Consider the following 25105-nt stretch of genomic DNA (forward strand, 5'->3'; position numbering starts at 1 on the left):
GGTCAAAAAAGGTCACATGTGGCACGGAGGCACTCAGTTCAAGGAAAAAAAAAAACAGATTAAATGTATGTAGTATCTGTGGTTGACTGACTTCCCTGTTTCTTTATGGATATACAGAAGTGCTAATACACTCTCCCAACTACCCAGAGCCTAATCGTAACATTAGGTTCAAAGTCCAAACATACCCTTCTCATTCTTTGTCTTGTGCACCTGTGGTTTAGTTTCCTTGCTAGTTCTGAAGACCTGTGAAATACTAACTGAATAATAAACTAGAGACAGGAGAAGTACAGTAGCTACTCCTAGTCACAAAGAAGGGAGATTCTGGACTATAATAGTATATACCACTGTTCTCAGGAAAGCTCCTTCTGGAAGTGGTTTTCCATGACTCTTACATTGCTTCTGAGTCTTCCTTTTCTTTTCCTAGGTAATGGCATTTGTAGTTCAGTAACTTGCTTAGACTTTCTCCTGCAGATTTGGAAGTCACATGTCTTCATTTTGAACATTGTAGAAGTCATATGTATTGAGTTATGTTGTATTAGGTAATAGCCATACCTCACATAAATCTCTTCTAGACAAAATCCCACCTACTACACTTTTCTGAGGTTCGTATGCTTACCTAATATCCTGATGCCCAGCTGTTGAGATGGCTAAGCGTTAAAAGTATGTACTGCTTCTGCAGAGGACCAAGTTCAGCACTCATAGGAGGCAGTTCCCAACTGCCTGTAACTCCAGCCCCCAGGACCCAACAGCTTCTGCAGGCAACTGCACTGCAAATGCACATACCCAGCCCCCCATATACAGAATTTATTAAGAAGTCTTGGTGTTTACTAGAAGCTCCATGCATCTGCTCTTTGCCTTTGGTGTTTTTCTTATTTTTGTGACATATAGGTAGAAATGGAAGAGAGGGCAGTTTTATTTTCGAACCAAGCAAAGCTTGGCAGGGAAATGTTTTTCTTTTAGATACTTTGTGGAAACCAAGTTTCACCAAAAATGATTTTATTCTTGACATTTCTCTGCATCCATATCTACATAGGCTGATGAAAGAAACCATTTGGGGGGGATGGCTTAGCAGTTGAGGGCACCTGGCTACTCTTACAGAGGACCCGAGTTCAATTCCCAACACCCACATGGCAGCTCACATCTGCTTGTAACTCCAGTTCCAGGGCATCTGACACCCTCACTCAGAAATAATGCAGGCAGAATACCAATGCATATAAACTTAAAAACAACAACAACAACAACAACAACAAAACCAACCTATTTTAAAAAGAAAAAGAAACCATTTGGTACTTTGAACCTCCTACCTAGTCATGATGATGTTTTTATTTGTAACCAGTTTCTTTGGGTATATTTTCTGTTTTCTCTATTCTCTATTGCCTTCAATGACAGTATTGCCACACTTTGTTCACTCATTTTGTCCATTTCTCAAGTCGTTTTCTCTGTTCTCTGGCCTTTACAAAAAGTCCATGGCTGCCATCTGCTGCCTGTCATTAGGTGGAAAAGGCCATGTAATTCTCTTCCTTTTGTACCAATTTCTGGTTTGGTTATCTATTTCTGTGTAACACTAACACTGCCTTACAGCTTAGTGAGTTGAAAACTTAACTTTTCATGGCTCTGTGAGTTATCAGGGCTAATGTTATAAATGTCCAGAGATATAAAAGGGAGTAAAGCTTCAGCGGCTAAGCTGGAGAAAAGAATAGAGACACTGTTTTCTTTGAGATAGTGTAGAAAGGAAATGCCTTCAACTGGGTTCTCTGCAGAGTGTGACTGAAGATCAGTGGCATCTATCATGGAGGAAAGTTTCATATAACCGCAGGAATGAGCATTAGAATAGCAGGGGGTGATCCACTTCAGGCCCCAACCTTGCCTAAGTGACATGTTCATTGAGGAATGTCATTATTGTGTGTGTAGGCCACCTTTTGACTTCCAGGAATGACTCAGTGCTTTGGCTGGTTAGTCAAGAGAGGCATTTCCTTCTCATCATCTTTGTGTGTGTTACTGAAATTCAGCACTTGCATTTATGAGTAGCTGAAGATGATGCCCAGCCTTAAGTAGGACATTTGTAACATCCTTCCCACCAAAGTCTCAGGGAATATGTTAGGGACACCTCAGAATAGGGGTGCAAAGAATGTAAGAGATGCAAGATGGAGAGGAATGCTGTCTTTGGGATATGTCATGGCCTTTGTGCCCATGAACTCACCACAGCTATGATTAAACACACAAGAGCGAATCAGGGAGATAAGTCATCATTCCAATGGACATTACTCAGTAGGTTATTGAAAAAAGAAGACATGAAAAAAGAGAGGGATATTTTGGGGTGCCTGGAAGGGAATGGAGGAAAGAGTTGGAGGCTCCTTGGGAGAAGGGGAATTTGAGTTCCAGTGCACATGACCAGGTTACATTGTTTATATGTGTGCATTTGTCAAAGAACAAAAGATGCTTTATTTAAAAAAGAAAGCCTAAGTAGGGGTTGGAGAGATGGTTCAGCAGTCCAGTGCATTTGCTGCTCTTGCAAAGGACACAGGTTTAAGTCCCAGCACCCACAAGGTGGTGTACAACTGTCTGGAATTCCAGTTCCAGGGGATCTGATGCTGCCTTCTGACTGCCACAGGCACACATGTGGTACACGTACATATGTGGAAGCAAAATACTTATCAAACAAATGAATCTAAAATAAATTTTTTTTAAGTAGCTCTAGCTGGACTCTGTTAGTCCAGAGTGCTTTAGTGGTTTCTTTTCTGTGAAAGAAATTCTATGACAAAGTCATTCCATGAAGATAGAACCCAACCATTCATAGTGTAGTAGTGGATCTGCTTTTATTCCTCTTTTAAAAAAACTAGATCCAGGCGGTACTGGCACACAACTTTAATCCCAGTACTCAGGAAGCAGAGGCAGGCAGATCTTTGTGAGTTTGAGGCCAGCCCGGTCTACAGAGTGAGTTTCAGGATAGCTAGGACTGTCACACAGAGAAACCCTGTCTCAAAAAAAAAAAAAAAAAAAAAGGCAAAAGAAGAAAGAAAAACTAGTACCAGACCTGGTGGTATAAGCCTGTAATCCCAGCACATAGGAGACTGAAGCAGGAGGATTGTATTTAAGGCCAGCCTGAGTAACTTATTTAGAACCTATCCCCAAAAAGAACAAAATGGGGTGGGGCTGGCTCTATACCTAGGTGTTAAGAGAGCTTGTCAGACCTGGTCCTGGGTTCCATCCGCAATACTGAGGACAAGAAAGAGGCAGCAGACTGGCTCTTAACCATACCCATTTAAGTGATCCATGCCCGCCTGAAGGTAGTCAGTGTAGATGTGTGTGCGTGCATGCGTGCGTGCGTGCGTATACAGAACAGTGGTTTTGTATGTAGAAAATTTGGTGTCTGGGCCTGTGTTTCATTCTGTGCAACTAGAAATGGATGTGAAGTCATCTACCTCAGAAAATGGGGTGTCAAAGGAAATATCTAAACATCTGTCCTTGTAAACACCCTTGTAAACTATTTATAGTTTGCTTACAGTTACCTAACTCAAAGGGTGAAAATTGAGCTTTACTTTTTGTGTTTTTTAGGAGATCCGTGTACAGTGTCTTCTCAGTTGGAATTAGAAGAAGCTTTCAGGCTTTATGAGCTGAACAAGGATTCTGAACTCTTGATCCATGGTAAAGAGAGCCATCAATTGACTCCCAAAGCTGTAATTTAAACATAACTGTTTTGTTGACTGTTTAAAGACAATCTAGGTGTCATTTATTATGTGTGCCTTCATCCCTATATAATTGTCTTTAACTTTCTTTTTCCTGTGCTAGAGCAGGTAAAATGATTCTGCTTTTTATAGTCTAGGAGAAATGTATTATCTGTATATAGTCTTCTAGGATATTAAAATGTGATTTCCCATTGTTTCACAACTTAGACATTCCTACACAGCTTTAGAAGTCTGAGAGTGTGTGTGCAGGGCAGGGACCACCCTTTTCTAGTACAAAATGTTAGAGAAGCAATCATTTATCCCGGCAGGTAGCAGCTGCCTATTACCCTACAACTTGGGAGCATAGGCAAGAGGATCTTGTGTTCTACAGCAGCCTGAGCTACATAGTGAGACCAACATCTCAAAACAAACAAACAAAAAAAAAAAAAATGAGAGCTGAGAATGAACTCAGCTGTGGAGTCCTTGCCTAGCACAGTGCTGGGCTTGATAAACTGTTTCCTGTTCCAGGATGTGGCCCTAATTCCCCACAGTACAGTTAGTTAACAAGATGCTCCCACTATAAGATGCTTTATTTGGTGTGTTTGTAAACTTAGAGAATATAAGCTTTTATTTTGAGGGGTTTGGTACTATTTCTAATATTAGTTCATTCCTAAATTTGGTACACATCTTTAAAAAAACTCTCATTTTGTTATTTAATTCTTTATTCTAACAAAGTTCTCTACAACAAAGATTGTAGTTAATTTCTTTAAGGACCAGAAGGGGGAAAAAAGTGATTATTCACAAGGGACTAGAATTAGTAATTCAAGTTTCTAATGTGTTACCTATAGACATATTTATTTTCACAGAAACTTACTTTAGATAGGCTTGGTAAAAGTGAGAGCCTTCAGTAGACTAATTTTGACCATGTGCTAAAATTCTGCCTTGGTTATCTCAAATCACTTTGAAATTTGGATCAGTTTTAATTCTGTATAATTTGTATTTTGTAAACTAATTTTGGCCAGTGCTAAAATTCTTCCTTTGATACCTCAAGTCACTTTGAAATTTGGATCAGTTTAATTCTGGATAATTTGTGTTTTGTAAATATGCTGTTAATTAATTTTAATTAATTTTCTTTCAGTATTTCCTTGTGTACCAGAACGTCCTGGAATGCCTTGCCCAGGAGAAGACAGTGAGTGTTTTTAGTATTCTGTACACTTGAAAAGAGTTACTCAAAGTGAAAAGAAACAGAACTTTTTATTTTGTTGTTTTTCTAGACAAGGTTTCTGGTTGTCTTGGAACTCATTTTGCAGACCAGATTGGCTTCTACTCAGAGGTCCGCCTGTCTTTGCCTCCTAAGTGTTAGGATTTAAGGCGTGTGCCACCATGCCTCTGTTAAAAAATAGAACTTTTAATTTGTTTGATTTATTCTGTTTCTTCAGTCTAATTTAGACTATATTAACAACTGCCTAAGCTCTGCTTTTGCCAAATGGAATTCATCTAACTAAATGTTATATAATTGTCTGTTATGCATATAAAAGGACAATTAAATTAAGTCATGTGGCTTCATGTTTTTTAATTTTGGATATTTTCAAATCTGTGGAAATTTCAAAACATCTTTGAGGGAAAAAAGGATACCTATGTATCACTTATCCAGATTCAACATTAGCATTTTCTGTTCACCACTGTATTTGAGTATACACATTATGCATGGACTTCTAAATTTAATAACCTACTTGTTACAGTCATTCGTTTATTTGCTTATGCTTACTATATAATGTGAGAATAATAGGCTTGACACTTTTAGATACCTTTGTAGATGTCACATTGTTAGGAATTGTTATAGAATCTCATTTTCCTTTATGGTTTTCTGCACATATCCATGACTTCAGAAGGAAAAGTAGTGAATGTTTCTCTTTGAATTATATGAAATTTCCAAGTCTAAGCTTCTAATTTTGTGACTTAGTGCCCTTTAGTGAATGGGGAAAACAAAGAGCTATAAAGTGAAATGGATGTAATGTATTATACACAGGGAGATAGGGAAATAAAGGGATGGGCAGAACACCCAGACAGTAGTGAAAATGTGGGTTTGTGTTCAGCTGGCAGCATCTTGCTGGACTGCTAGTGGAAGGAGAGTTAAAGCCATGTTGGCTGTCTTTACAGTGCTGCTGGAGAGAATGGGTGTCTTCTCTGCCCAGAGCCAGAGTTTTGAGAGAGTGAACATTGTGGCACACCTGTGCAGAGCTCCAGGTCCATTGTAGAGTTGTGCCGTGCTTTCCTATTACCTTATTTACCTAGGCACTCATTACCTTTTAAAATTTAGTGGTGGAGGTCTGACACCACTTTTTCCCCAGTAAATTAAATATTAAACTAGAGTGTGGAGGAAAATTGGTAATTGTGACTGTGGCTGCTTGATCTTTTAAATTCTTAGACAGCAGTAAAATATTTAGGGCATACAAGCTAGTTCATAGGAGCGTCTGGTAAGGTAACATGTGCTGGCTCTTGCTAGAGAGTGTAGGCACAAGCAAAAGCACCTGTGTTTAGTGTCAGGCATCATGCTGCAAAGCTTCTACTAGGTATAAAGCCCTGGTTCTATCCTCTGCTCTGCAAGCAGAAAAAAAAGGCTTCTAAGAGCATTGTAGCAGATACTTTCTACTTGAACTTTAAATAGTGAGTTCAGTGCTACATCTGTTTTAAAGTAGTTTAGAATGTTCCTTATTATTAAATGCCACTGAGGAATATCACCGGTAGACATTACAATGTCTAGTAGACTACTAGATAGTACATGCCATAGTGATGGATAGCCAGAATTATGAATGGATTAGATTTGATTGTTTGGAACCTCTTCCTATGTGTTTTAGGAATAGTGGTGGCACAAGCCTTTAATCCCAGCACTCAAGAGGCAGAGGCAGGAGGATCTCTGAGTTCAAGACAAGCCTGGTCTACAAATCAAGTTCCAGAATAGCCAGGGCTGTTACACAGAGAAACCCTGTCTTTGGGGGGAAAAAATAGTGTTTGTGGGAGCTGGAGACATAGCTCAGAGGTTAAGAGCCCTTGTTACTCTTCTAGAGGACCTGCGTTAGGTTCCCAGCACCTACATGGTAGCTCACAACCATCTATCTGTAACTCCAGTTCCAGGGTATCCAACTCCCCCATCTCACCTCCAGAATACTAAGCACGCATGGTATGCATACATACATGTAGACAGAACACTAATAAATGTTTTTAAAAATTAAAAAGAACAATGCAGTTACATAAGACCTTTGGAGTGAGCTAGAATTCTTATGTAATGTGTGAGATCTTGAGTTTAATGCCCAGTATTGTACCAAAACAATCCAAAAAGGATAAAAGTTTGTTGTAGGTGGAGTTATATAAAATATCACTTACAAATCTCTTACATGACATAAAATGTACCTTTACAGTGAAGAAGAGGTGCAGAGTCACTACTTGTAAGGGTGGTTATCAGCAGTGGGCACTGACATTTTGACATTGTGTGCCTCTTTGATGTAATGCCATAAGAAAAACCTAGCAGTCTCTATCTTATTATTTTAAATTGTGCATGTGCGCATATCAGTAGAGATGCCTGATCCCCCCTCCCCATGCTTACTCCATAACTGGAGTTACAGGCAGTTGTGACCTGCTTTTGACTGGGTGCCAGAGCAGTGAGATGTGCTTACCAGTAGAGACATTCCTCTCGTCCCTCTCTTGTTTAAAGGCAGTTTCATAGTACCTTTGCCCAAAGTATTTAGCACTGACTCTGATCATGAAGAGGTAGACACTGCAACATGGATGTGGAACATAAAAACACTGCCTAAGACGTGGAGAATAAAGCAGTGTGAATGGTTTTTAATGTGTTGGAGGTGAAAACCAACCAGCCTGACAGCCGAACAAAAGAAACCAGATGCAGTGAATGCCTGCATTGTGATTTGTTCCTGATTAGAAAATGACAGCTTTGAAAGACACTTTTGGAACAATTAAGAAATGTTGTATGTGAGCTTTAGACTGAGTGATACTAAGTTAATTTTCTAAGATGCAGTAATCATATTGTGGTTATGGATGACCAGAGTGAATGTCATTAGATTCACACGTTGCGTATCTTCTATATCATTCTGAGGGGACGAAGAGGATTTTTGTTTGTTTTTTATTTGTATTGAGAAGATATTAGGTATAACAAAGAGTAAGTAGTAGCTTGTAAATCAGGTAAAGAATACAAATATTTACTCCTTTAACCTGTCCAGGAAGTTCAGTTTTTCTCAAATGTTGGGGGGAAATCTCTTTAAAAGAAAAGCGATACTGGGCTGGAGAGATGGTTCAGAGGTTAAGAGCACTGACTGCTCTTCCAGAGGTCCCGAGTTCAATTCCCAGCAACCACATGGTGGCTCACAACCATCTATATTGAGATCTGGTGCCCTCTTCCGGCCTACAGGCATACATGCAGGCAGAACATTGTATACGTAATAAATAAAATCTTTTTAAAAAAGATACAGTATAAGAAAAGCAATACTAATTATTCCAAAGTTGGTACCCCAGGTATTTGTTTTTCAACATGTCCTTTAGTGAACCCATTTTACATTTTCAGTTTCTAGTGTGTGTTACTATAGTTTTTCCAGCAATAAATACGGAAAAGTCAGATTAATTAAGTGGCTTTTATTCAAACTTGCTCTCTAACTTTCAATCTCTCTTCAGAATCCATTTACCGCAGAGGAGCACGCCGGTGGAGAAAGCTTTATTGTGCAAATGGCCACACTTTTCAAGCCAAACGTTTCAACAGGGTAAACCTATTTTGTTGGATTCTAATACTTTGAGACATCTATTTTTATTTTTCCCTTCCTATGAGAGAAAGGTAGTTTGTTATTCAATCTTGGTAGTCCTTTTAAAAGAACTAAGCAGCAAGGCCTTGTATCTGTTGCTGTGGCAGTGCCTCTGGTTTAAGTAGCATTTCCTCTCACCATCTAGGACTCTGCTTCACTCTGGTCCTCATTAGATGAATGAATGCTATTTGTTAGTCTTAGGTTAAACTTCTTTGTTTGTTTGTTTTGTTTTTGAGGGACAGGGTTTCTTTGTGTAACAGTCCTGGCTGTTATCCTGAACTCGCTTTGTAGACCAGGCTGGCCTCGAACTCACAGAGATCTTCCTGTCTCTGCCTCCCATGTGCTGGGATTAAAGGCATGCACCACCTGGCTTGTTTGAAAAATTTGAGACAGAATCTCATGTAGCCTTTGCTGGCCTGGCACTCACTATGTAGACCAGGCTGACTTTGAACTTATAGATCAGTATGCCTCTCTGCCTTATGAATGCTGGGATTGAAGACATAATGAGCAAGCTGTTGGGAAATAACTTTGGCTTATGTTTTTGTTCTGTTTTGCCTTGTTTGTTTGTTTGTTTTTTGAGACAGGGTATATAGCCCTGGCTGTCCTGAAACTCACTATGTAGACCAGGCTAGCCTGGAACTCCCAATGATCGATCCACTTGCCTCTGCATCCTCAGTGCTGGGATTAAAGGTGTGGGCTACCACTGCCTGGCTGTGATAAAATATTCTTGAACTTGCTCTTTGCAGCGTGCTCACTGTGCCATCTGCACAGACAGAATCTGGGGACTTGGACGACAAGGATATAAGTGCATCAATTGCAAACTGTTGGTTCATAAGAAGTGTCACAAGCTTGTCACTGTCGAGTGTGGGAGGCATTCTTTGCCACCGGTAAGGCATAGGGTTTTGTTTGTTATATATGTGCATAACATGCTTCATTTAACAGGGTTAAAATAGGAAGGTATCTATAACTACATCTCAGAAAACATGATGTATAAGAGTCCTTTACATTTCACGTAAGATTCGTAAACTTTGGAAGTCTAGAAATGACCAATATCAAATGCCATCCAGGCACTATTCACATTTTTAGCTGTCTGATCAAGTTACAATTTTTCATTCTGAATCAGGATTCAAACTGTCCTTGATTGGTGTTTCTTCCATACTTTTTAATTCCCTGGTTCCTCCTTTCTCCCACTTGTTTTGCTCCTTAAAATTTTATTGTAGGAGAAACAATTGCTTTTTAGTCATTTAAAGTATTTAATAAATTTGTTCATTACTTTGAGTGTCTTTTTTTTTAGATATTTTAGTAAAAGTGATATCATTGATGTACATTTTTTTCTAACTCATTTTTCTCACTGAACAGTATTATTTGGTCATCTTTTCTCAGATTTATTTTTATTTATGTGTCTATTTGAGTATATGCTGTGTATGTTCTGGCCTTAGAGGCCAGAAGAGGATGTCAGATCCCTTGGAGCTGGAGTTAGAGGTGTTCGTGAGCTGCCCACTTGTGTGCTAGGAACTGAGCTGAGGCCCTTTGCAAGAGCAGCAAGCACTCTTAACTGCTGAGAGTCTCTCCAGTTCTGTTTTCTTTGCTATTCTATTTTTATTCATCATTACTGTACATGTGCGTGTCCTTTTGTGCACGTGTTATGCACATGTGCCACAGCATCTGGAGGTCAGAGAGTGACTTGCGAATAGTTCTCTCCTTCCAGTGTGCCATATGTTCTCAGTTTTCAGAGGGGAAAAAGGTAATGTTGAAGGGGGATCACAGTAGATAATTCAGTTTTATTTCCAGCTGACTTGAAATCTCTTATTTTTTCTGTAAAAAAAAAAAAAGTGGTATTATGTCATTCATAGGAGTATTGCATGGCTTTATATTAAGTATTAATATTAAGTATTATAATAATTCATATCACTTAGAGTTTTTCACATTTAAGTTTTAGTATGATACATCTCATTAGAATACCATCATTTCTGGATTTATAGAGGTTTGGGGATTTAAGAGGAATCGTGTAAGTCACTGTGTCTTTGGAAATGTTTATAGGAACCACTGATGCCGATGGACCAGTCATCCATGCATCCAGACCATGCACAGACAGGTGAGAGGGAGCCGCAGGTGGAGACTGCTCTGGGTGCTTTTGTAAAGTCTGATTTCTCATATTAGACTTCATTTCTTTTTCATTTTTGAATTAACATTACAAAGTATTAGATTTCATTATAGCATTTTCAAATAAAACTTTTGTTGCTTCTCCATTTTCTCCTACATTTCCCCCACCTTAAGCCCTCTGCCCCCAGGAGCCTCCTTTCCACTGTGGTAACTTTTTAAGCTTAAGTTTAAAGACATAATGTACCTAAGCATATTGTATGGTGATAAAATTTGTCACAATATTTTAATATGCATATTTAGCATTTGAAAAAACAACTGGATAAACTAATAATTGATTTTCTTATTTCAAATAAATTCTTTGGAGAATCTTTTAAATTCAGCAAGCCAAGTTTCTTTTTCACAGTGTGAAAGTACAAAGCTGAGTTTGGAGCCATGTTGACTGTTGAAGCAATTTGGTTTTATTCAGATCCTTATTCTGGAAATGTAGTGATACAGCACAGCAAACTGACTCTGTGGGATAAGTTAAATGTTAAACAGGAACAAAATCTTAAGCATGTATTTGGAAAATTCTGAAGCTAAAAGAATTTTTCTGGAAGGGCATAAAAGAAGCTTAAAAAGTTTGGTTTTTTGAGACAGGGTTTCTCTGTGGCTTTGGAGGCTGTCTTGTAGATCAGAAACTAGCTCTTGTACACCAGGCTGGTCTCAAACGCACAGAAATCCACCTGCCTCTGCCTCTGCCCTCTGCCCTCTGCCCTCTGCCCTCTGCCCTCTGCCCTCTGCCCTCTGCTCTCTGCCCTCTGTCTCCCCAGTAAGGGTGTGCACCACTACCGCCCAGCTGCTGAGGGCTCTTACTCCCCTGACCCCCCGCCCCAACAGCCCTGAGGAGCAGAAGCTCTGACCTTGTCATTTCTTGATCTGTATAATAGTCAAGGATTTTTAAGACGAAAAGACAAGAAATAAAACATAGGCTTGCTGTCTCTGTAAAGCATTTCAGTAGGATTATAATCCTCCATAGAGAACAGATTAAGATAAGGAAGATAACAGATAAGGAAGAGAAAAAGCAGGAGTTGGCTGCCAACTGGAGCCTCCTCTCTGCCTTCACTACTGTTTTTTTTTTGTTTTTTGTTTTTTTTTTTTAATGATCTTTCTTTACTTTGTTGTTGTTGTTGTTTTGAGACAGGGTTTCTCTGTGTAGCTTTCGAACCTATCCTGGCACTTACTCTGAGATCTGACTGCCTCTGCCTCCCAAGTGCTGGGATTAAAGGCGTGTGCCACCAATGCCTGGGAGTTCTTTACCTTATTTTTTAAAGATTTATTTGTTTTATGTATGATTGCTGTTTCTGCATGTATAACTTTATGACACAAGAGGGCATCAGATCCTACTATAGATGGTTTTAAGCCACATACTGTTACTGGGAATCCAACTCAGGGCCTATGGAAAAGTATAATTTATGACAAATATTAAGCTTTAACTAATTACTTACTCATATGTAAAAACTAAGAAAAACCATCAAGAAAAAAATTAAGTCAAATTCATCATTGATTATTTTTCTTTTTTTAATACTTGTTTTTGAATTTTTAGTAATTCCATATAATCCTTCAAGTCATGAAAGTTTGGACCAAGTTGGTGAAGAAAAGGAGGTAAGATAATTTGTCCTACTGTGTACAGCATTAGTGTTTAGAAAGACATAGTCTTTTAGAAATACAAATTTTGACCTGCTTACATATTAGGTTATAACAGTAAAATACAAGGAAGACATTTAATGATTTTAGAGTTTCATTTTGACTTAACTTTTAATTATGAAATAATTTCAAAATTTTCACTTTAAGATAGCATAAATTATAAGCAACAATTATATATAGGAATAGTATTTTAGTACTTGATAATATTGTTTGAAACACATTGCAGATACTTCTATTGTGGACTAGTTGTTTTAAGTATTAATGATTAATTGTCTTAATTGCCATTTAGAAATATTGTTATTACTGTGTGTGTGATGTGTAGGAATAGGATGGGCATGCTGCCATATGTATGTGGAGGTCAAAGGACAACTTTGTGGAGTTAATACTCTCCTGTATCAACTGTATATGGCTTCAGGGGATCCAACTTAGGATGCTAGGCCTGTGTGCCAAACTCTATAATATTTAAAATTTATTTAGTATTTATTTTTATGTGTATCTGTGTAAGAAAATGCCACATATGTGCAGGTGGTCATGGATGCCAGAAGGGTGTGTCGGGTCGATTGAAGCAGTAGTTATAGGCTGCCGAGAGCTGCCTGATATATATGGGTACTGAACTTAGATCTGCTGAAAGTGACAAGTGCTCTTAACTGTTGTATAGCATGAGTTCTAGTTGGTCTTAATAATAACAACTCAGAGTCAAATAATGGGGTTAAAGCTGAAGATCAGAGAAGCAAAGCAACCAGTCCCTAGAGAGTTCTCACCTCTACCAATGCTCATACCAAAGGGCCATCCTGTCTTCAGACTGCATCTGTCTCCACCAAACCTCAGACTGCACTGAGCTCCTGTCTCCTCCCACTTTATATTCCTCTCTAGTGCTGGGATTGAAGGTGTGGGATCCCAAGTGCTGAGGTCACCTTTGTGTCAGCTGTTTCCTTTTTAGACTGGATCAGTTTTGTGTAGCTCAGAGTGGCCTTGAATGAACAGATCTGTCTGCCTCTGTCTCCCGAGTGCTGAGATTAGAAGTGTGTGCCACCATTGCCTGGCCTCTATGGCTAACTAGTGTGGCTAGCTTTGCTCCCTGATCTTCAGGCAAACTTTATTAGATCATAAACAAAATATCACCACACCTCTGAGCCTTTTCTCCAGCCCATGTTTGCTTCTAAAACAGAAATTAATTAAAACATTAAGCAGTTTTTAGAAAGCTTTTGGTGAAAAGAACGTCATAGCTTACCTGTTCCATATGTTATCTTGGAGGCAGCCCCTTTTAGCTGTTTCCAGTTGTATGAATAGTGCCTCAATCTGTCTTTCAAATGTGTGTATTTCTGGCCATGGAAATTTAGTCCCTATCTGTTTTTCTTTTCTCTTTCTAGTGTTTGATGGGTATGTTATTTTAGGCTTCTTGTTTATGTTCCAACTTTCTTTTTTACATAAATTTGAAACAGAAGTAGCAGACAGAACATTGTAGCAAAGCCCCCCAACCCCAATGCACTACTCAGTTAAAGTAATCGTGAATACATAGTGGGTGATCTTGTCTTCTCGCTTTACTCCAGCAGAATTTGAAATAAATCTATTGATCCCCTGTTTTTAATATGATATCTTAAACTCTCTTTCTGATTTAGTCAATTTTCTTTTGTTTGTATTCTTCTCTTCTTTTAAGTCCTCATGTAGCCCAGGCTGTCCTGGAACTCCCTGCATGTCTGAGGATGACCTGTCTCCTGATCCTTCTTTCCTGGCCTCCCAGATATGGGATGCCCAGCCCAGCTGCACCCATGTCTCCACTCTGTTTTATCCACCCTTGTTCCTTCTTTCAGTTTTGTTTTCTAAGGCTGCATTTTTACTTCTACATTTATAACCCACCCTGACAAGATCTTCATTGTTTTGTTCATGGCTGAATGAGTCAGACAAAGGAAGAAAACCCTAATACTAAAGAATGAGTTATCTGTTCTTCTAGACCCGTGTATTGCTCATGTTTCTTCCATGGGTTCTTCGGTGCTTTTTTATTCCTTTTTGTTCCTTTTAGAAACTGTCATTGGCATTTTATCTTTATCATCGTTATTCTTGCTGCTTTGGTTTTTATTCCTTTTAAATGGTAGAAGTGTGTGTAGCAAAAACCCAGATGATGAGACGTGGGTAGCTAGATGAATTTTCAACACAGTATGTACATTCCACTGTAGAGACAGTGGCCACAGCCTTCCGTTTGTGAGTTTATACTTCCATCAGCAGCTGGTGACAGTTCTAGTTGCTCCTCATTTATGTCTACACTCTGTATAGTCAATCTCTTTTAAGTCAATCCTTTGAGTGGACATAGTGGTGATGTCTGATTTTTTTTTTAACTTCTTTTTAAGCTTGTCATTCTATTATTGGTTTACATATCCTATAGCCTTAAGATTTAATACAAGCTGTTGATATACTTTGATCATTTTCAAGAGTATGCACTTTAAATTAAACTTAGCACTTGGAGTTTAGATATATTTATTTTGTTTTGTGTGTACAGTGCTTTGCTTGTATATATGTCTGGGTACCACATGTGTCTGGTGCCTGCAGAGTTCAAGAGAGGGCATTGAACTAGAGTTACAGAGAGCTATTGGCTGCCATGTGGGTACTGGGAATAGAACCAGGATCCTCTGGAAGAGTAGCCAGTGCTGTTAACCAGCTCTTCATCCCCATGGCCATTGTTTTTAAATGACTTGTTTTTGTTGGTTTTAGTGATTTGTATGTGTGTCTATGTGGGTGTGTGGGTGTGAGTGCAGGTGCCTGTAGATGCCAGAGGGGTCAGATCTGGAGTTTTCCTTTCTTCCTCCTTCTCCTTCCTCTCTCCCTTCCCCATTTCCCTCCCTAACTTCCTTTTCTTTACTTGATACTTTTCCCCAGAGGATTTCTGCTTTATTTTTGTGGGACATTTGTTGTGTGTTAATGACTTTGCAGTATTGAGCTATAGGCATGGTCGCTGAAGGTGTTCTTTCTGGCTTTGCTAGTAGCTTATAAAAGATTATCTTCGATAATCCTTGTAAATTGACAGATGTTTACATTTCTAGTTTTGAATGAATTTTAAGGGTTACTTTGCCATCCCTTTAATGTCAAATCTACTATAAACTGTATGTACTGCCTCATGTTCATTTCTTGCCTGTAGCGTCTCACATACCTTGGAGTGTGTCCTCTCACAGCTCAGCTTACATTTATGTAGCTTCTACCAGACTCTTAACAGACTTGCATCTTTATACCCTATTTTAACTTAAATTCTTTTTGGGAAACCAAACAGATACACATGAATGTCAGTGTTATCGCAGCCACATATTTTACTTTCTTTAATCAGTGGTATCCCTATTCTCCCAGTCATGAAAATCAATGTCATTTTTAATTCGTGAATCTCCATGATACTTGTATTTATAATTTATCGGGTCTTTTTAGAGACAACCTTTAACATTCCTCAGAATTCAGCTCTGTTATTACTACTTCTTAACTCACAAGCTCATTCCATGTCTTAAAGATGAAATGTTTTAGAATATATAAGAAAAGAGTTGGGCTGGAGAGATGGCTCAGAGGTTAAGAGCACTGGCTACTCTTCCAGAGTTCCTAAGTTCAATTCCCAGCAACCACATGGTGGCTCATAACCATCTATAGAGGGATCTGATGCTCTCTTCTGTCATAAAGTCGTATGTGCAGATAGTACATAAAATAAATATTTTTTAAAAAAGAAAGAGTTAACTTAAAATATTTTATGTTAATAAAATACTTTAAAATTTTATAGTTATAAGACTTTGTTAGAAATAAAAAGTATTGAGAAAGTATTTCCAGGTAAAGTTTTGTTGGTATAAATGTTCTTAACAGGCGATGAACACCAGGGAAAGTGGTAAAGCATCATCAAGTTTAGGTCTCCAGGATTTTGATTTGCTTCGAGTTATAGGGAGAGGAAGTTATGCCAAAGTGCTGTTGGTTCGATTGAAAAAAACAGACCGCATTTATGCAATGAAAGTTGTGAAAAAAGAGCTCGTCAATGATGATGAGGTAAGCATGGAGATTTTTTTTTCTACTTCTAGACAAACCCTAGCATGTAGGAGGCCCTGGTATAATCCAGAGTACCACACGTACGCAGACATAACAAAAGCATAGTACTTCAGTGTTTATGCATTATTACTTTGGTCTACTTCTCTAAGAGCCTGCCTTAGGTAAAAATAAATTCAAGGCATATTATTGTTAAAGGAAGTACTTGAGCTGCCTAAGTTTTCAAGACTTTAATAATACTGAACATTTTTGTTAATGGTATTTTTTCTTTGTATAAGTTTTGTTTTATGACAGTGAGTGGTTTTGATATTTATTCAAATTAGTTAATATTTGTAAGTGGCTTGCTAAGAACAAATTTGCCATTATTAGTTTTGGCCATTTCATTTGACATAGATTTCTTTGGCATTTTAAATAGGATATTGACTGGGTGCAGACAGAGAAGCATGTTTTCGAGCAGGCATCCAATCACCCTTTTCTTGTTGGGCTGCATTCTTGCTTCCAGACAGAAAGCAGGTAAGGTTAAAAGGTTCCTGGGCTTCATCTGTTTCCTGTAGGAGCACTAAGAACTTCCTGCTACAATCTAACACCCATCCTAATAGAAAAAATAAATAAATAAATAAATAAATAAACAAATAAATAAATAAATGGAAAGAAACAGGGAGAGAAGGGGCTCCTGAAAAACAGCAGGAGATAGCCACCCTTTTAACACCCTGAGCAATCATCTTATGATGCAGTGTCTTCTCTACCTTACGTGACATTTAAACATGACTCACCCAGTAAGCAGCTCTTTTCCCCAAGCAGCACTACCCTAGAGTGCAGTCGGTGTAATTGTACCTTGCTGGGTTGCTTCCTTATATCGAAGCCCTTGTTCCCACTAATTTCTTGTCGAGGGCTGATTCATTCAGAATGCCTTTATGCTGTCATGATTGCTGTTCTAAGTGCCACAAGCTCGACAACTCACTTTGACTTGTGGTTTTGTCTCTGTTTTAGGCTGTTTTTTGTCATAGAGTATGTAAATGGAGGGGATCTAATGTTTCATATGCAGAGACAGAGAAAGCTTCCTGAAGAACATGCCAGGTAAGTTTTTTGTTTGAGTTGGATTTTTTCCTCAGAACTGCCTGACCTTTTGGGTCTACTAGTTGAAAACAATGCATAAATAAATTATCTTGTTGCTAATTTATTCTTTCTAAGTCTTGAGGAGGCTGAACTAGGTTAATTTACATAATAGATTATAGTATCCCTATCACATATTATTGTAATCTACTGTTTGTGTTCATTGTATATTTAGGTGTTTTGTTTGTTTGTTTGTTTGTTTGTTTTTGTTTCATTTTTGTTTTTTTTCGAGACAGGGTTTCTCTGTATTACTTTAGCAGTTGTCCTGGAACTTGCTTTGTAGAGCAGGCTGGCCTCGAACTCACAGAAATCCGACTGCCTCTGCATCCCGAGTGCTGGGATTAATGGCGTGTGCCACCAACGCCCGTCTATTTAGGGTTTTTCAAATGGTGACTATTCATAACAAAATCATATTTTTTTCAATTCAAGGTTTTACTCAGCAGAAATCAGTCTAGCACTAAATTATCTTCATGAGCGAGGGATAATTTATAGAGATTTGAAGTTGGACAATGTACTCCTGGACTCTGAAGGACACATTAAACTCACTGACTATGGCATGTGTAAGGTGAGAACCTCCAGGCAGCTCATGACCTGTCAGTTAAGTAACTTCATGTTTAGATGGGAAATTATCACTGCCTTGTTTAGAATGTTTTGGAATTCTAACCGAAGGTGAGTGTACTCACTGGCCATTTGGCCATTTACAGAATTACATGTCTTTTGTAATAAGTGTTATATAGGGTTACTTTTTTTAATTGATTGTAGCTTTTTTTTCCAACTTTTTAAATTTGAATTAGAAACAGGATTGTTTTACATGACAATCCCATTTCCCTTCTCCCACCCATCCTCCTCTATCCACCCACCCCCCAACTAAAACCTTATCTGTCACATACCTTTTCTGCTCCCCCTGGATGGTGAGGCCTTCCATAGGGTGTCATCAGAGTCTTTCGTTTCTTTGGGGTAGGGCCTAGGCCCACCCCTTGATTGTAGCTTTTTGTCTTGAAAGCTGTTAGGCCTTTGAAGAAAATTTGGAAATAAAAATTACCTACAGTCCTTATTATGTTAACACAATATTTGCATATCAGCTTCCAATCATTTACCAGGACAGCCAGGGATATGTAGAGAACCCTATCTTTAAAAAAATCACAATTATAGTGGATTTTTATGAATTTCAAGAGCAGATAAAAATATGAAGAGTATTAAGGTATAAATTAGAAGGTTTTTTTTTTCTTTTTTCCTTTTGAGTTACTGTTTGAATATTAAAATTACCACCAGCATGAGGAGGCGGAGGTTTGATGATTCACCTCTGCAAGGCTGAAGCAGGATGGTCAGGAAGACCTCAAGGCCAGCCTGGATTGTATGGCAAGAGTTTACCCTTGAGCCATCTCCCTAGTTCTTCGAGGGATCTTTTAGGACTTTATGTCCTTCTCTTTTCCCCAAACATATCTGACCATATTTATACTGTGTATATGGTTGTATGTAACATATTTGATTGTTGGATTGGTTTTGCCTCTGTTGTGGTTTTTTGAGACAATGTCTTAAACCCTCTGTAGCTGAGCTTTCCCCGAATTAACAGTCCTCCTGCTTCAGTCTTTGAAGTGCTGGGATGCCATGTGCACCACCATGCTTATTTTTTCTTTTTAGTTTTAGTTTGTTTTGTTTTGTTTTTAAAGATTTATTTATTTATTATGTTTACAGTGTTCTGTCTGTGTATGTCTGCAGTCCAGAAGAGGGCACCAGATCTCGTTACAGATGGTTGTGAGCCACCATGTGGTTGCTGGGAATTGAACTCAGGACCTCTGGAAGAACAGTCGGTGCTCTTAACCTCTGAGCCATCTCTCCAGCCCCTTAGTTTTAGTTTTTAATCTAAAATTTTCTCTGTTTATTCCTTATTGGTATATAGGATGTATTTTCTGATATAGGAATGTTAGAATCTCATGATTAAGACCATGAAATTCTCCTAACATGTTCATTTTTATTTGTTTTTAAACAATATGTTAGTAGGTATACAGAAATTTATATTAGTTACAATTCTTAGTGGTTGTTCCATTTATTATTATTGAGTATTTTCTCTATATAGCTTGTTTGTGCACTGTGCCTTAATTGTTCACAAAAGCAGAAGACATGCTTCACAGAAAAGTGACCAGATACAAAGCCTTGTAATGTCAACAGTCATGTTAGATGGTTCATCTTAATCATGATCTTGGTTTTGTATTAAATTTTATTTATTTATTATATATACAATATTCTGTCTGCACACCAGAAGAGGGCACCATATCTCATTTTAAATGGTTGTAAGCCACCATGTGGTTTCTGGGAATTGAACTCCGGACCTCTGAAAGAGCAGTCAGTGCTCTTAACCTCTGAGCCATCTCTCCAGCCCAGCAAATATTTTTAAAAAATTTTTTTGTTTTGGTATTTTGTTTTGTTGAAGCAGAGATTCTCTGGTAGCCCTGACTGTCCTGGAATTCACTTTGTAGACCAGGTGGGCCTGGAACTCACAGAGATCAGCCTGCCTCTTGCTAAACTGACTTTAGCAACATCTAATCTGACTAAGTTTTCTTTATGCTATTTAGTAGCAATTACAATTTTCATAATAAGGTAACTGTTCCTAGTGATGTTGTCTAGGTGCAATGTATTGCATATACATGCTGAATCTAGACAGTAGATGAAACGCAAGAGGTGACCTTTAAAAGTTTTGTATCTTACCTTCCTTGTTTTGGTTTTTTTTTTTTCTCCCTTTTTTCCCCCTATGAAAGGAAGGATTGCGGCCTGGAGATACAACCAGCACTTTCTGTGGAACTCCCAATTACATTGCTCCTGAGATTTTAAGAGGAGAAGATTATGGTAATAAATAAATAGGTGGTATTTTAGCTATTGCTATATTGGTTGTTTAATGTAGCACCAAGTATAATATAATATGCTATAGCATTTTAATACTTTTAATACTTTTCTTGGTTCTGTTAACATACATGAAGATCCTCATATTCTGAAACCAGAGCCAAAAAGAGTTTGGTATTTGGTGGAGTATACATTTAAATAATATTCTACTATTGACAAACACTGAGCAGTGGCAAGAACTGTTATAAACAATTAACTCTGAGCTCCCTTATAAGCATGAGATAAGTTTTATTGACTTGTTTTACAAATGAGGAAACTGATGCACAGAAAAGTTTAAATAATATGCCTAGATCACAGTAGCTAGGAAGTGGCCACGTAGGTTTTAAATCATCAGCTGTGTGAAGCCAGCGTCATGAACTTCTAGAAAATTGTTCAAATCCCCTGGGATATTTCTCCTAGGAGTCTAAAAGATGCTAAAGTCTGGGTGCTCATCAGGCATCAAATAAAACCTTTTTTTTTTTTTTTCTGAGTTGGGGTCTCTCTACATAACTCTGGCTGTCCTGGAACTTGCTGTGTAGACCAGGCTGGCCTTGAACTCAAAGAGATCTGACTGCCTCTAGCTCCTGAGTGCTGGAATTAAAGTGTGTACCACTACATCTAGCTCCCATTAAATTTTTTGTACATTTATATTTATTATTTTATTAGCTCTTTGAGAATTTCATACAATATGTTTTGATCATATCTACCAGCTTCCCATTCTTCCCAAATCCACTCCCAACTTTCTTACTCATCTAACTTTGTGTCCTTTCTCTTTCACTCATCTTGTCTAGTTTGCTGCCCACGGGAGCATGGTTAGCTTACAAGGAGCAACTCCCTTAGAGAAAACTCTCTCCCCCAGCAGCTATCACTTGCCATAGCTCCTTGTGTCTGCCTGCTCTTACCATGCTGGCATTTGGTCTGACTTAAGTTTACATGGGACTTGTGCATGCTATTCCAGCTATTATGAGTTCATATGTGCAGCTGCCCTGCTTTGTCTGGAAGCTGCTGTTTACTTGTATTGGTCCAGCACCTCTTGCATTTATAGTCTTTCCCATCTTCCACAAATCCTCTGCTTGGGAGGAGGGATTATTATATAAATGTTCCTTTTAGAGTTGAACCAAATATTTCTGCAGTTCTTAATGCCTAACATACTATTTATAATCTGATTAGAATTCACTTTTCATTATGTTTACATTTTCATCTGGTGATAAAATAAATTTCTGATTACTGGCTCTTCATGAATACAGAGATTTATTATTTAAAATTTCTTTCCAAAGGCTTCAGTGTTGACTGGTGGGCTCTTGGAGTGCTCATGTTTGAGATGATGGCAGGAAGGTCTCCATTTGATATTGTTGGGAGCTCTGATAATCCTGATCAAAATACAGAGGATTATCTATTCCAAGGTAATTTGCAATATTTTGTTGAGATTCTGTGAATAACCTAGAGAAAAATTAGGGCTTTCAAATTATTATTCTCAGTAAGAAAAAGAATAAATTGGACATACACTCCTGACTTAATGGTAGTTTGGATAATTTTTAAATATACCCTTCCCACTTCTCTAGTCTGTAGTTCCATTTGCAGTTTCCTTCCCACAGGTGCCCACAGTGAGGACTGCTAAAAGTTGAACAGAAGCAGGAGTCCAGGCACAGGGACCTCTACCACAAAGTGTGACAGTAGCCACAAAATTTTGCATTTAGTAGTTAAAACCCTCATAGAATTCGAGGAAGTATTTAATGTTATAGGGAACCAAAGTATCATGAAGAATATGAGAAGCCCTTCAGACTGGTAATTGGAAAAATACCCACTAAGTGTTAATGAGCTACAGTTTCATGCCTATGCATTTGACTTTAGTTGGATGATAACTGGTTACTGTGCATGAAGATGTGGAGCAATGGGAGCTTTTCAGAGCTACTGCTGGGGGTGGAAGTTGACAGTAGCTTTGGAGAGTAATTTCACATTTCCTGGTACAATTCTATGCTACATATGAAAGCACTTTATATTATTACCTTTTATACCTATTAAGAAACCTGCAAAGCAGGCATTGTTTTTATTTCTATTTATAGAGGAAGAAACTGAGGCACAGTAAGGTAGTAAAAGAAAATAATAAAGCATGTTTGTAAATAGTAAATGCAATGTTTGGGTAAGGGACCAGCTCTGAGAAGGAGGACCAAGGATTAGGAAAATGCATGAAGTGTTTCAGTTATGTACATAATGTGTCTTCTGTTGGAATGTAGAGAAAAAAATCTTCAAGCTACATAAAATTCTGAGAATTATACTGTCATTATTTCTAGTTATTTTGGAAAAGCAAATTCGCATACCACGTTCTCTGTCTGTAAAAGCAGCAAGTGTGCTGAAGAGTTTTCTCAACAAGGTAAGAACTGTGTGTAAAATCTTATGTGATTTCTTTACCTGTGTAAGTTGGCCTAGTGAGTGGGGCTTGGGCCTAGTGACCTGTAACTTTTCAGTTAGGATGGAATTTTATTTCATAACCAATGAGACACAATCAAATCCTGACCTGGTTATCCTTGCCACATGGCCAATATAATTTACCCCCAGCTAGATATTGGATTTGATTCTTTTAATGTAGTGATACATATATCAGTGGAGGAAAAATGGAATCTTTAGGGTTAGCTATAACTGCATTTTCAGTTCTGTTTTTATGTATCTTTATCCGTAAAACCATTTACCACCATTTATTTTTTGAGCATGTGGTCAGTAGTACTGTCTGTCCATTTCATACTAGCCCAATATTTATATAAAATTCAGAGGAAATGAAATGGCATCTTAAACATGTAAATATCACTCAAATTGCTTGTGGTAGTTGGTATACCAGTAGAGTTTAGGATCTAAGATTGTGAATTTGTGATTCGTAAATTTTATTTCAAATAAATGAAGGTAGAAAATGGGTTATGTTTACCTCCTTGAGCAGATAAGGATGAATTTTAATAAAATTGGGAATTGGCACTTAGTTAAGTGGCTATTTTATTTTATGTGCCTGGGTGTTTTGCCTGCATGTATATCTGTGTACCACATGCATAGCTGGAGCACAAGGAAGCCAGAAGAGGGCATCACATCTCCTGGAACTGGAGTTGGAGTTGGTTGTGAGCTGCTATGTCGGTGTTAGGAATCTAACCCAAATCCTCTGGAAGAGCAACTAGTGTGCTCTTAACCTCTGAGCCATCTCTCTGGCCTCTTGATGGCTATTTTATGTGAGGGAAGATTTAAACTGGAAAGCTTATGTTTCATACAATGAGAAATGAAGCTGACAGATGCTTTATATGTATAAAATAAAATGCCTTTTATGAGAAAGGAAGCATTCTATTTCACAAAATGAATAAAAGCCCTGGTTTTATGAGGTCCAGCCTCCAACTCAGTCCAGTCTGAGACAAAATAGGGTTTGTTGCTATAGTCAAGCATAGGGCTGTGACACTGAGCTGAACATAAGTGTAATAATGTTCAGAAGTTTCTTAATAATGACTGAACTGTGGCCCGTGAGAAAGAAATAGCTAAATGCTGCCCTTATTTTTCCTCACCTTCTTTCCTTAGCAAAGAGGAGTGATAGTACACTACCATTTTAAAAGCGGGGGTCTCATGTAGCCCAGGCTGACCTTGCATTCTGTATAACAGAGGGAAGCCTTGAACTCCTAATAGTCTTGCCTCCACCTCTTCAGTGCTGGGATTAGAGGCATGCACATGTCTGATGTCTGGTTCTCTACTTAATGCCACGATTGATGAGCCAGGAGGAGACCTTTCCTGTTGTGAGCTCTGGATGACTGACTCAGGTCTGGTGATGGGCTTTCTAAGAATAGCTAGATGTTTCAACTTCTTAAACGAAGGCATCATATAGGATTCTCACTCATCTAGCTCTTAACACTGCTTCTGCCATAGGACCCAAAGGAACGATTGGGTTGTCACCCTCAAACTGGATTTGCTGACATCCAAGGACACCCATTCTTCCGAAATGTGGACTGGGACATGGTATGTAGATTTTGTTTTCCTTGCTTGGGTTTTATTGTAACTAAGGGCCAACTTCTATTATGTTCATAAGTTATTGAAAAGCTAAAGTATTATAGTTTAAATAACTTCAAACTACTGCATAGTACTTTTAGAGAGCCAAGTGTGGTGGTGCATGCCTTTAATCTCAGCACTGCAGAGGCAGGGGCCAGCCTGATCTATAGAGCGAGTTCCAGGACAGCCAGGGCTACACAGAGAAACCCTGTTTTGAAAAACCAAAAAAACAAACAAGCAAAGAAGAGCTTTAAAAAGAAAACAGACCATTAATGTACTGGAGCAGTCTGTAATATTATTGAGGCCAATGCCAACATTCAGATTAATAAGATGTGGCCATGGCTCCTGAGATTGTATAACAGCATACCTGGTGAGATGTGGAGAGCAAAGTAAAGGTAGAGGCACAGTGTTTCTGAGTGAAGACCTGAGCTTTCATCCCTGTATCCTTTTAGATGGAACAAAAGCAGGTGGTGCCGCCCTTTAAACCAAACATTTCTGGAGAATTTGGTTTGGATAATTTTGATTCCCAGTTTACTAATGAACCAGTCCAACTCACTCCAGATGATGAGTAAGTAATACCACACACTGACATTTTTTAAACTTCTTTTAGAATAAGGCTATTTAATTGTTTATAAAAGTATTATATAATTTATATGTAAACAATTGTTTATAAAAGTATTATATAATTTATATATGTAAACATTCTGTTGCTGAGTATTTGGATTCATTATACTGTTTAAAACTTGAATAGTGGCTATGTCTACTTGCTTTGTAAGCATTATTCCAATTCTCACAGCAGCCTTTCAAAGTGGGTATTGTCATCTTCACTTTACAGATGAGAAACCA

At 38.2% G+C, this 25105-nt stretch overlaps 1 protein-coding gene across 3 annotated transcripts in view; it reads left to right on the top strand.

The window, feature by feature from the left end:
* The window catches only part of Prkci (protein kinase C iota), a 51476-nt gene that overhangs the window by 20250 nt on the left and 6121 nt on the right, over positions 1 to 25105 (top strand). For all 3 annotated transcript variants that reach the window (XM_027392058.2, XM_027392060.2, XM_027392059.2), the window contains 15 exons: positions 3556 to 3645; positions 4804 to 4854; positions 8349 to 8434; positions 9220 to 9360; positions 10514 to 10568; positions 12159 to 12217; positions 16088 to 16264; positions 16677 to 16774; positions 17252 to 17338; positions 17804 to 17939; positions 20131 to 20218; positions 21529 to 21654; positions 22543 to 22622; positions 24140 to 24229; positions 24712 to 24827. In XM_027392058.2, coding sequence (XP_027247859.1) covers positions 3556 to 3645; positions 4804 to 4854; positions 8349 to 8434; positions 9220 to 9360; positions 10514 to 10568; positions 12159 to 12217; positions 16088 to 16264; positions 16677 to 16774; positions 17252 to 17338; positions 17804 to 17939; positions 20131 to 20218; positions 21529 to 21654; positions 22543 to 22622; positions 24140 to 24229; positions 24712 to 24827 — 1480 coding nt within the window. The remainder of the gene's footprint in view (positions 1 to 3555; positions 3646 to 4803; positions 4855 to 8348; positions 8435 to 9219; positions 9361 to 10513; positions 10569 to 12158; positions 12218 to 16087; positions 16265 to 16676; positions 16775 to 17251; positions 17339 to 17803; positions 17940 to 20130; positions 20219 to 21528; positions 21655 to 22542; positions 22623 to 24139; positions 24230 to 24711; positions 24828 to 25105) is intronic.

Source organism: Cricetulus griseus (assembly GCF_003668045.3).
Source record: "Cricetulus griseus strain 17A/GY chromosome 1 unlocalized genomic scaffold, alternate assembly CriGri-PICRH-1.0 chr1_0, whole genome shotgun sequence".
In the NCBI taxonomy this organism is placed as follows: Eukaryota; Metazoa; Chordata; class Mammalia; order Rodentia; family Cricetidae; genus Cricetulus; species Cricetulus griseus.